Below are 13,647 nucleotides of genomic sequence, written 5' to 3'. Positions count from 1 at the left end.
TAAGGAACCGTCTGTATGGTATTTTGATGTCATACACCGATCGGTCTGCACACGCAAACAAAGCCAAAACCTAGATATTTTAGGCAATATAGAAATCCTGGCCAGGACGCGTCCTGGGAAAATGGCACATATGGTCACCCTAGGTTAAAAGCTCAGTGCAACTATAACGGGCACAAAGATTAAGAGGAAAACAAAATGCTCATTATTGCACCTTGGACGTGTTACAATCACATAAATGAACACTTTAGATAATGAATCTATGTTCTTCTCATGCCACAATAAATGTAGGTTTCTGACAACAAAGGCATGTTCAGACACCCGAGCCTGTGTCACACCACTGATTTCCCTGACTGTGCATTCCACTATTCTGTTGCTATTACTTCCAATATAAATGAGTATTACATTTGTTAAATAAAACATCAAAGCAATCCACTCAGTGGCATTATAAGTTGCAGTCAAAGTAAAAACACAAAAATACAAATTTGCTTTAAAATTTACTCCCCCTCAGGCCTCATCCAAGATGTAGATGTGTTTGTTTTTTCATCGGAACAGATTTGGAGAAATTTAGCATTACTTGCTCACCAGTGGATTCCCTGCAGTGAATGGGTGCCGTCAGAATGAGAGTCCAAACAGCTGATTAAAACATCACAATAACCCACACGACTCAGTCCATCAGATAACATCTTGTGAAGGAAAAGCTGCATGTTCATAATAAACAAATCCATTAGCACTTTTTAACATCAAAATGCATCCTCTATCCATAATATTGCTTTCTCCAGTGAAAAAGTTTCATCTGAATCTGGAGAAAAATCTGCACAGATCAAGCACTGTTTAAAGTTAAAACGCCTTAATGATGGATTTGTTTCTTACAGAGTCGGACTCGTACTTGTGGATTATTGTGATGTTTTAATCAGCTGTTTGGACTCTCACTCTGACGGCACCCGTTCACTGCAGAGGATCTATTGGAAAACAAGTGATGCTACATTTCTCCAAATCTGTTCTGATGAAGAAACAAATTCATCTAAATTTTGGACGGCTTGAGAGTGAGTACATTTTCAGCAATTTTGGGGTAAAGAATGTCTTTAAACAACCATTTGTAGGCATGTATTTTTAGACTCCATCACTGACATATACAGGATGAAAACTCCACACTGGAACATTGCCAGGCTATTGCAAATACTTGATATATGAAACAATAGACACTTGTGAGGAAAACCATGGCTTTTGATTAAAGACCTATGGCAACATACTTGTAGGTGTGAGTCAATGTCAAGAACAGCTTCAGTACCGGTTCACACTGCTGAAGGGCTTTGTACCTAAACAATAGACTTTTGTATGGAGCTGCCAAACTAAAGGAATCTTTCTCTTACAGACACTGACATATGGACATTCCCACTAAAATAATATAAAATGTAATCATCAAATTACTAAACACAAAGAGCACAATAGACACTTGTGAGGAAAACCATGGCTTTTGATTAAAGACCTATGGCAGCATACTTGTAGGTGTGAGTCAATGTCAAGAACAGCTTCAGTACCGGTTCACACTGCTGAAGGGCTTTGTACCTAAACAATAGACTTTTGTATGGAGCTGCCAAACTAAAGGAATCTTTCTCTTACAGACACTGACATATGGACATTCCCACTAAAATAATATAAAATGTAATCATCAAATTACTAAACACAAAGAGCTATCTGTCCGGTATTTTAGAGTATCCAGGACACCCCAAAATCCATGACACTATCATTATGTTAGACAGTTATGACAGTATTGGATTAATATGTATACATATATTCCATCATGAAGCAATCCTGTACAGTGTAAGGAGTTTACATGCTTTTGTAATGGAAGCAGAATTAGAAATTATACACATAGACTACCCCATCAATAGAGAAGGAACTTCTTTACAAATTCAACATTTAGAATTACACTACAGTGACCCTAAAATTGTATTTGGACACTTTGGAGGGTCGTTGCATTAGATACAAAATAAAAAAAATTAAAATAATACAACTTTTCTCAGCACTGTCTTCTTAGTTCCTAGTTTTAGCTAAAAGTCAGTTTGCCTCAGGTTGATAAATGCATCTTAGAAGAGTGCATATATCCACTGATGTACTACACATTTTGACAACCAGAAAGTGTGTAAATACTCTTTTCAAAATTTATTATAAACTACATATATTTTGGTTTATTATTTGAGACCCAACAGACATTTTTATTATTATTATTTAATGTTTTGCTTGAAAAATGTACATGTGCTCTCAGAACATTTGAGTTTGTATTCTGCTCATCTAGCCATTAAAAACAAATGATATGCACTTTAATAAGTAGACTGGTTCTGCTAAAAACATAAAGGTAAAAACTGGAGAAAGAAAGAAAAAACATTGGCAACAGTACTCTGGTCTGTTATAGGGTGAATTAAGGTAATCTGGGACTTTTCCCCACTTTTAACTTCTGCAGTTAACTGTGATGTCACCGCAACATTTTATGCAAACAAATGACATCTATCTGAAATTGTCAAAATTCACATACATATTTAATGTGTTTGTGTTTGCTTTTGGTAATCCAGGACAGTTCACTTTGAGATTTGAGATCTGTGCCCCCCTAATTTAAGTGTTCTAATGCACTAGTGAGGGCATATGTACATGAGAAATGAATGAATGAGTGAGAGAGGAAGAGACAGAGTACGATGCAGGGGAGATTTAAAATGACAAATTAGTTGCATATCCAGTTTTACATATGTAGCAAGGGTGTCTGAATAACATTTATGAATTATGAATGTAACATAAGCATATCCCTGAATGCCTTCATCTTTAAAATGCGAGTCTCTTAGAAAAGCAACACCATGTCCTATTTATTAAAATAATTGGATAAAGAGAGAGTCATGTTTGAAATTACAACACAGTTTCACTGTAAAAAAAAAATATATATATATATATAATAAAAAATAAGTAATAATAATAATTAATTTTTCATAAATTCATCAAATTAATGTTTGATAAATATTTGGAACATTATTATTATTTAATTTTTTTATTTGCCCTTAACAATAATCTTTCAAATATCGTGTTTCTGACCATTGGTTTATTTTACAGGGGGTCCCATTACACAAGTTAGAGACATTAGATAGCCTAATATCATCTCAGTTACATCAAAACCCAGCTAGAATATAGTAATGTTGCCATTAATTTGCTTGTGATGTACGAAGAAAAGTACACATCATATGTCTTACATTAATCAGTGGGGAAAAAAGGACTTTTGAGGATATGCAATTAATTAAATTGGCAGTAGATGGAGTAAAAGCTCTACTTCAGAGGCAGCTTCTTCGGCGTTTGGAGAGTTTTATTCAGTAAATCATGATGTCTTTCTAAAATAAAGTGGGTTTTATTTTATTTTATTTTTTTATGAACAACTTCTGAATTTATCTAAAACCTCTAGAGAATTATTTCATAATTAAGACATGTTGTCATAATTAATTTCTCCAGAAATGATTTTGAATACTTGGTATGAACATGGTAATTTATGTTTACATTTATACCTGTGCGTTTTTATTATTATTATTATTATTATTATCATTATAAATTTTTTCATTAAATAATTTGTCATCTTTGTAACACATTTATGTATTGTGGAGCAGTAAAGCGTGGGTTTGTGTCATTGATCTAATGGCAGAACTCCTCCCTGTTTTTAGGTTCCTCCCCACTGACTTACAGCAAACCTTTTAAATATCCATTCATCACCGGCAATCCAACGCACGGGTCTTCTTTCTGTCTGTAGAAATCATAAGCAACTGCTTTCACCAAACCTAGGACCTTTTTGACGTCATCAGGGACACTTTACATATTAATCAATTCATTGATTATTGATTGACATATGGAAGTGCATAGGTTACATAAAGAGTAGCCTAATTGCATTTTTGTCAGCGACGAAAACAAAAGACTTCACCGTAACTTATTAAAAATTAGCAACTCTTCTTGTCGGATCAATCTGCATAATGGAATTATTGTTGTTTATTTTTTGCTGTGGCGCATTTTGTTTGACACGAGCCAATCTGATGGAGCAACAGACTGCTGACAATATAGACAACCGTTCAACTCTAGAAGAGGAAATGGACAATCAAGAAAACATCTTAACACAGGTCATTTTTCTTGATTAAAAATTAAATGATGAATATCAGTGTGAGAGTGTATTTTGCATTATTATTATTATTATTATTATTGAAATTTCTATGTAAATATTAAATTATATAAGGTGATTTCTGACCATAAAATCATAAAAAAAATATGTAGTAGTAATAATAATAATAATAATAATAAGTTATATAAGGTGGGTTTTGACCAAAAAAGGCGTAAAATATGTATGTAAATCTAATAATATCTATAAGCCACTATTTTAAACTTTAATTAGGGTTGATCTTTATATATATATATATATATATATATATATATAATGATTTCATTATTCACTGTCATTATTTACTCTAATAGCTCATTGGGGACTATGATAAAGTTAAGACTCTGTCTGAGGGCTCAGACTGTCAGTGTAAGTGTGTAGTAAGGCCTCTGAGCAGGAGTGCATGCAAGCGCATTGAAGAGGGCCATGCCAAGGCTGATGACTTCTACACAGTGGAGACAGTCACTGCAGGACCCAGCTGTAAGAAGTGTGCCTGCATCGCCCCTCCCTCTGCCCTAAATCCCTGTGAGGGAGACTTCAGGTTTAAGAAGCTGCAAGAGGCGGGACGGGATGATGTAAAGGTAAAGAGTTTTGAAGTCAGGGCTCATGGGGAGACAGAGACATGATTCATGCACTGGTGTTGATAGAAGATTCTTAATAATTCTGGATAAGTTATAAAACCAGACTTGTACTATTTAATTTGCTGACTTGTTTTAGTCTTAAATAAATGAGTCAATATTATAAATAACTTCTACTAAGCCCCTCTATTAGCTCAGTCTATTAACTCAGGTAACTCAGTCACTTTCTATAAATTTTGTAAATTAAAAATAAAAATCTTATTTATGTATTTATATCTTGATGTTTCAGCTCTCAACCATAATGGACCTGCTAGAAGGAGCATTTTATGGGATGGACTTGTTAAAGCTTCACTCCATCACAACAAAACTTCTGGAACGGGTTGATAATATAGAGAATGTGAGTGCAATATTGATACTTGTTCTCAGAAATAATAGCATATATAACCATTTGTGAACTATAAACAGTGGTTCTGAGAGAAGTTATGTCTTAAATTATTTAATGCTTATAAGAATATATGGTACATTACATTTATAAATATACACAGACACACACACACATATATATATATATATATATACACACACTCTTAAAAATAAAGCCTCTTTATTGCCATCCATGGTTCCATTATCCATGGAATATATTGCATTAAAGGTTTTTTTTTTTGAAAAATGTTCTTCACACTCAGAAAAAAAATGGTTCTTTTAGGAGTTGTTCACAAAAAGTTCTTTAAGAAACTCAAAATAGTTCTTCTAGTTTGTTCTCAGAAATAATAGCATATATAACCATTTGTGAACTATAAACAGTGGTTCTGAGAGAAGTTATGTCTTAAATTATTTAATGCTTATAAGAATATATGGTACATTACATTTATAAATATACACAGACACACACACATATATATATATACACACACTCTTAAAAATAAAGCCTCTTTATTGCCATCCATGGTTCCATTATCCATGGAATATATTGCATTAAAGGTTTTTTTTTTTGAAAAATGTTCTTCACACTCAGAAAAAAAATGGTTCTTTTAGGAGTTGTTCACAAAAAGTTCTTTAAGAAACTCAAAATAGTTCTTCTAGATAATCACTGCAATCAATCAATCGATCGATCTCTTGGAACCTTATTTTTTGTAAAAAAAAAAATTAGTAAGAGTATACACCCACAATTTTTGACAATATAATTTGGTATAATTTAGAGCCTCCTTTTCCACATTAGCACCATCACAGGAAGACCAATGCAGTCATGGTATATTAAAAAAACAAAACATGGTGTCACATTATTTATTTTTGATTATGCTGTTCCCTGAAACAACCACATTGCTTTCTATAAACTATTCAGTATTACCATGGCAACAGAAATCGCTTTCTGCTTTCAAATGTTGCCACTGGACAAAGGGAAATTGAGTTCAGGTGGTTGGGTGGAACTGCCACCCAAGGACCTCTATTGTGTTTACATTCTCCTTACAGGCGTTTTCCGGAAACCTGACAAAAGAGAAAGTGAGCGTGAAAGGTGAAAAAAAGGAAGGGAAGGGGCCTCGCTCCAACCAACGGCAAGAGAAGAAGAAACATCTCAGCATGCTGGAGCCCTCACTGCAGAAGAATGCGGCAGCTGCTTTTGCTCACACTGAGGTACAGATACAGCACACACTAGCTCAATCCATTAGAAATGCCTTAATAGGCTCATATTAGTCTCACTTCACACAGATGACAACTGCCAACATATATGCACAAATACACGCTGCAAATGTCATCTACATTACCACCAGTACCAAACTTTGCCCAGTGGAAACAGTGGTCGAATTTACTGTTCCAGTGAGTCTGGAAGACATGTCAGTAGAGAAATAGTCAATCAAGTGCATGCAACTTTCCCACAACATGCTCAAGTCATTAATACACCACAAATTCCCCTTCATCTCATTCAGGACATTTATGCAGCCACAAAGTGGGCGACTTGGAAAGAGACGATAAATGCTTCTTATTTTATACAGTAATTTGAATCAGGTTAATCCCATACATTTGTGAAGATTTAACTGATAATTTAGCTGTTTATTCCTGGCCAGAGGAAATATGAGGAGAAGTTTGTTGGGAGTCAGGGCTCCAGCAAACCTGTGCTGAAGCGAAGCAACTCTGAGGGTCAGGAGAAGAAGCATAAACCTGCAAAGACCAAAGCCGGTCCCAATGGCATGACCATCAAAAGCATGACCTTCTACAAGGCCATCACAATGGAGGACAGTGAAGGGGAAGAGCACAGTGAGTGTCCAACAGCTCATTTTACTGAAATAATGACTAGAATTGCAGCTTTTGTGGTTGCAGCTTTTATGGATGTCAACGGAGAAAAATACTGAGAAGGATCAACAACATGTTCTTATGTTTAGGGTTAAAGTTTAGTATGAAAAATGTTGAGAAGCTAAATGCAAGTTATTATCACTCACTTATTATCCATTATCCATGGTGACCACCCATATTATTTTTTCAGCAACCTTGGTTCCGGAAGTATTTTCCCCATTTATTTTATCCGTAGGGATTTTTCAAATTTGATTTAAAACAAAAAGTTAGGAAAATGAGGGGGGAAAAGGTACACGACTATTACTCAACATTTACTTAAAATTAACTACATTCCCATAATGCACTGTAAATGACATAATCAAATTATACAATATACAACTATTAATTTATAGTTAACATCACATTTCAAATTTGTTGTTAAATATTTATATGTATGTATTATTGCATATAAATACATTACTGTATTTTAATATTTTTGAAGGAAGTCTCTTATATCCTCAGCAAGTCTGCAGTTATTTGATAAAAAATATACTAGTTTTGGAAAAATATATATACTAGTCTAAAAATACTAGTCTTTGGTGTCACATCTTTCATAAATCATTGCTGATTTGGTGCTCAAGAGACATTTCTTATTATTTTAAATGTTGAAAAAGGTTGTGCTGCTTAATATTTTTGTGGAAACCTGATGTTTTTTTCAGAATTCTTTGATGAATACAAAGTAGCATTTATTTTAAATAGGAATCATTGGCTGAATAAAAATATGAATTTAAATAATATAAATTACTCTGACATAGTCAGCACCATTTTCAGATTATAGGTGAAACTGTACAAACAAGAGTAGGCTGAAGTTCAACTAAGCATTTTCTGTTTGTTCTCTCAAAAGCCACAGCAGCACATGAGGTTGTGAGTGGCGATGGCTCGGTGGATTTAATAATTGAAGACCAGCTTCATAAGCAAGAGCCGCCTGCATCTGTTACAAGACCTGCAACCGCTGCGACAGTGACCCAGACACCGTCAACAAACCTCAACACACAGAATGAAGATCCTACTGCTGCAAACATGCCAAATGTAACAAGGCAAACTGAAGAAGAGACTGTAAAAGCCGAGAAGTCAAGCACAATTATAACAACAACGGCAATTCTGCCAACCTCATTGCCTTTAACTACCGTAATGTCACCAAGCACCAATGCAGCCACCACCGCAACTCCTCTTGCAGTGCCACAGCTGGCCAGCATTACAGTACCTGCAAAGAAGTCCAAACTTAGCTGGGATGAAGCTACAACTCAAACAAGCACACAACCTCCAAAGAAGAACAAAGAACAAGGTAAGCTTGATTCCACGTTTTGAAGAAAATTAACTTAAAAGAGTTTAGAGGGGCCGTGATATATAGATGCTTCCCCTCTGGTTTTGTTGTTTGCAGGGATCTGCAAGGACACATTAGCAAGCATTGCTGATCCTGTTACACACAACACATATGGAAAAAATGAAGGTGCATGGATGAAAGACCCAAAGGGCAATGGAAAAGTTATATATGTGACTGACTACTACTATGGAAACCAGCTTCTGGAATTCCGTGATATGGACACCTTTAAACAAGGTACATGTATCTATAAAATAGATACTGATTTTTTACTGAAGAGGATATTTTTTCAGCAACCTTTATATTATTACAGTTTGATTCTGTTTTTTAAAGACTGGTTGGAAACCATAACTCTACTAAATAATAACAAATATGCATATACAATGCCATTCAAAAACTCCGGGTTAGTACTTATTTATTTATTTTTTAAGAAAACAATACATTTATTCAGCATGGACACATTAAATTGATCAAAATTGACAGTAAAGACATTTATATTGTTACAAAACATTTCTATTTCAAATAAATGCTGTTCATCAAACAATGCTGAAAAAAATGTATCACAGTTTCCAAGAAAATATGAAGCCGTCTTCAACATAGATAATAATTGGAAATGTTTCTTGAGCAAATCAGCATATTAAAATGATTTCTGAAGCATCATGTGACACTGAATTCAGCTTTGCCATCACATAAATAAATTACATTTCAGAATATATTCAAATAGAAACATTTTAAATTGTAAAAGTGTTTCATAGTATTGCTGTTTTTAGTACTGTATTTTGGATCAAATAAATGGAGTCTTGGTGAGCATAAGAGACTTTCAAAAACATTAAGAATTCTTACAGACCACAAACTTTTGGTCGGTTGTGTGGTTTTGTGGGGGAAAATATTATCTTACTTTGATTTTTCTCAAAATGAAAATGTTTCTCATATAACAACGTACATCTTACAGATAATATCTGAATAATTTCATTTAGTATAGTTACAATATAAAAAAAACAATTGTTCAATTTTGGAGACAACATGTCATACTTATTTTTCTCACATATCATGAATGAGTCTTTATAGTTGCAAATATACAGCTGCATATATATTTTTGAAGGAGGTCCCTTGCAGGAGCATCATGAACAACGCCTGCAGTATATGACCTTTGTTTCTCTTCTTTTTCTCACAGGGCAGTTTAGCAACTCCTACAAACTCCCCTATAACTGGATTGGCACTGGCCATGTGGTCTACGGTGGCTCTTTCTTTTACAATAGAGCCTTTTCTCGTGATATAATCAGGTTTGATCTTCGTCTCCGGTATGTAGCAGCCTGGACCACCCTTCATGACGCAGTATTAGAGGAGGAGGAGGCTCCCTGGACTTGGGGAGGACATTCAGACCTTGACTTTGGTGTGGATGAGAGCGGGCTATGGTTAGTGTACCCAGCTCTGGATGAAGAAGGATTTCACCAGGAAGTGATCATCCTGAGCAAGCTCCGACCTTCTGACTTACAGAAAGAGAAGAACTGGAGGACGGGCCTGAGGAGGAACTACTACGGAAACTGCTTCGTCATCTGTGGCGTTCTGTACGCTGTTGACAGTTTCCAGCACACACAGGCCAATATTTCCTATGCATTTGACACGCATACACACACCCAGATGATTCCCCGCCTCCCTTTTGTAAACAACTACACCTACACCACACAAATCGACTACAATCCTAAGGAACGTATGCTATATGCATGGGACAATGGCCATCAGGTGAGCTACGATGTAACATTTGCTTATTAATGGTAATTTAAACACTTTATTAAGGTACTGCGTGCAGCACTTTCTGTATAAAATAGTAAAATGGTGGTTATGTGTCTAAGTGGGTTGTAGATCAGTCTACATGACAAATATGTTTTATAGATATTTCATTATGCCTTTAGTTTTGTCTTTTTGTCTGTTTGCATGTCTTTTGTATTTGCTTTTTAGTGGATGTTTATTGATCTCAAAGGGGTTCAAATATGATTGAGCTATTCATGACAAGGTTCTCACTGCTTATATGAAGTGTAAATGTATGATGTATATAATGTAATTAAAAATAAACATTATAGCAAGCTCTTATAAACCTGTGGAGTGTCATCACTTTAGCTTCTTTTAAGGTCAACATAAAACGTCATTAGCAAACTATTTAAATTCCATAATATGGCATACTTCAAAATGAAACGAGCTACTCAAATGAGGGGAGGGGGGGGGGGGAAAAAAAACTGACGGGGTTATCAAAGAGGAAATGAGGGGGGGGGGGGGTAAATAAACTGACTGGATTATCAAAGAGGTTTTCTGTTTAGCAGTGGGCAGAAAAATAAGAGGGATTTGTGATGCCAGCCACGAATGAAATCCTTCAGACCATGAATTGTGCATTAAATATTGTGCATTGTTCCTAAGGACTGGTCGGTACTACTTCAGAATATATATTATGCTGTTAGCAAACTCTACCGTATCTCCACTTCATTGCCTCTCCTCAGAAAAATTCCAGAGAAAACCAGATGGGAAAGAGGAAGGATCTTGAGCTTGACAGCACCTTGTGGAATTGACAACAAAAATATCACCATTACAAAGCATTTCATATTAACGGCCACATCTGCAGAACCTTGGAGAAGTAGGGTTTGAAACCCCAGAGGTCTCCATGCACAGAGGCTTTAGTTTGGCCAAGTCCACCGTCTGTCTGAGCGAGCTGATGGTGTCACGCTATACTTCAAAGAGTTCATATGCTAACGTACTCTGATGTCAGCCAACACAGTCATTCATTCATGTTGATGATGGGGTTCCCTGCTCTTATTCTTCTGACTTACTTTAGTTTGGTCTGACTTTTGTAGAGCATCATTCAGTTGGTTCAGGCCATTCTGTTGGATAGCTCAGTATCCTTTTACCATGAACCCTAGACTGTTAGGGTCTTGCCACATTACTTATGTCAACCAAAATACAAAATTAGTACCCATCAAGTGCCAAATTAGAGTAAAAATTGGCTTTCCCGAGTAAAGAAAACAGTTACTCGCCAATTGGCTAGAACTTCAGCATTACATGCTTTAAGTTGGACTGGACAAATGATAATATGACCCTCACTGAGGTAAGTACACGTGCTTTCAAAATCAATCAGTCTACCAAAGAAATCATTAGTAACTGTCATGACTATACAATTTTTCCTCAATGAAATATTTACTACCAAAAATAAAAAATGGACTCTGTCATCATTTGTTCAAAACCCCTAAGGCTTTAGGTTAATCTTTGAAACACAAATGAACATATTAGGTAACACTCTATAATAACATAGATAGGCATTAGTAAATAGTCAATTCATAATTTATAAAGCATTATCCCTACATAGACATTAGTAATTTATAGCTCTATAAGCAGTTTATAAATACAGCTATGAATGGTTTGTGTGGTCATTTCTATAATGCACTTATTAATTGTATTTTCATACTTCATTAATGATCAATTTATCATTTCTAAATTAAGTATTACATTATTTACAAACTGGAGTTGCCAGTGGTTCATAAGATCATTTAGACAGTGTAAGTAAATGATTAATAAACTATTTGAATGTACATTTACATATCTTATTATTTAGACATATAGTAATAATATGTTAAGAAATGCTCTATTAACACATATTCCTACTGTAATTCATGATTAATTCAGGTAGTTATAAAACATTTAGTAGTTGTCAGTTAACTATTTTTGAGTGCTCATCTAAAGTGAGGGATATTTATGCATCCTAAAGCTTTTACAAAGGAGACTTAAAGGCTCAGTTATCTTCTAAACAGAAAAAGGAAACAAACACAACAGTGATACAGAACATAGAAATATTTATTTCAAGATGCAAAAATTAAACTGTACAACAGTACATTTGATTTACAATGAAAAATAAACCTCTGCAATGTCATAGAATATTAAAAAATCCTATACACCTCCAGAAAACATAACTGTGCAGTAAAATGAAACGAAGCCTCTGCAATCTGATATAAAAATACATTTCTGTAAAGTGTAAACATTACTGAATAAAAATTTACCTGTAACAGAGCCGACGAGACATGAGGCGTGAGAATCCATGTGCAAGCTTTTATTTATAAACATGGTCAGAACACAGGCAGGGTCAAACAATGGCAAACAGGTATGGTACGGGCAAGACAAGAGATAAATCCAGGTAGAAGGCAAAGGTCCAGGCAGGGGCAAACAGAGTCCAAACGGCAAGACGACAGGGCAATCCAAAAACAAAGGCAGCGATATATACACGGGAAAACAGGCAAGGCAAGATTAGACTAAACTAAACTAGGAACTATGAAAAAGACAAAACTAAGACAATAAACAGGCTCCGTATAGCAGCTAACACTAGGAGAGTGGAAAACGCAGAACAATACTAGAAACCAAACAGGACATAAACATGGAATGGCTTGGTAAAGTAGCTAACACTTGGAGAGTGAAAAATGCTGGACAATACTCTGCAATCTAAACAGGAACTGAGTGGGTGTTAAATATAGTGTGTAATGGCTCTCAGGTGAGCGTGTGATTAGTGAAGGCTGTGTGATCAGTGAATTCAGCTGTGTAAGTGCAATGAATGATGTGAACTGTAGACCGGAGTGACATGTAACAGTCTGTGTAGTGTGAGAGTCAATGTGAGGGATATAGTTGCATTTGCAATATTTAATATCACGCTATTCAATGTAATGGTAGAGTGGCCTGTAGTGGCAATCGGCCGGAAGGCCACGGACCGGATTTGTGACAATCGGTCTGAAAAGCGAGGTGTGCTGTGATTGGCCAGCTATCTAGTGCATTGTGATTGGCCGAATACCTCAAGTGTGTGACGGAAATGTTATGCCCCTCACCATACTGTTAATGACGTGTCCGGCCGGAGCGATGAGACAAAAACATTAAAACCCATTACAAACGAGGCATTTGTTGCATCCAGTGGGGACATAATTACTGATTATAATGACTTATACTGTCTTTTTACGTGTGGCATTGCATCGCGCCGCGTAAACATAAAACCCTGTCTGCATTTGTGATTGGAGAATGACAAACAACAAGTGCTACTCTACACTGCCCAAAACTCACGTTTGAATCATCAGTGGCAAATCCTTTAAATTAAAATGTACTTACAGACTGTGAGTCAGAACTGCCGGCATTGTAGTCTACTCTCCCAGGATCAGTAAACAGTCCTCCATAAAATGTGCTGCACACATCTGGATATTTGGGTTAAACTGTTCTGGAACAGTGTT

General features: G+C 35.6%; 1 protein-coding gene across 1 annotated transcript; it reads left to right on the top strand.

Moving 5' to 3' along the window:
* The first annotated feature begins 3,747 nt into the window (after positions 1-3,747).
* LOC107589916 (olfactomedin-like protein 2B) lies at positions 3,748-10,200 on the top strand. Its single transcript, XM_016278492.1, has 8 exons — positions 3,748-4,139; positions 4,489-4,755; positions 5,042-5,149; positions 6,223-6,384; positions 6,816-7,005; positions 7,925-8,365; positions 8,462-8,638; positions 9,576-10,200. Exons 1-8 carry the CDS (start codon positions 3,996-3,998, stop codon positions 10,172-10,174), a joined length of 2,088 nt encoding a protein of 695 aa, XP_016133978.1. The 5' UTR covers positions 3,748-3,995; the 3' UTR covers positions 10,175-10,200.
* Positions 10,201-13,647: the final 3,447 nt, after the last annotated feature.

Source organism: Sinocyclocheilus grahami, unplaced genomic scaffold (assembly GCF_001515645.1).
Source record: "Sinocyclocheilus grahami isolate Dianchi unplaced genomic scaffold, SAMN03320097.WGS_v1.1 scaffold121.1, whole genome shotgun sequence".
NCBI classification, from domain to species: domain Eukaryota; kingdom Metazoa; phylum Chordata; class Actinopteri; order Cypriniformes; family Cyprinidae; genus Sinocyclocheilus; species Sinocyclocheilus grahami.
Note: the sequence above shows the minus strand (reverse complement) of the source record. Positions and strands in the feature narration are given on the sequence as shown.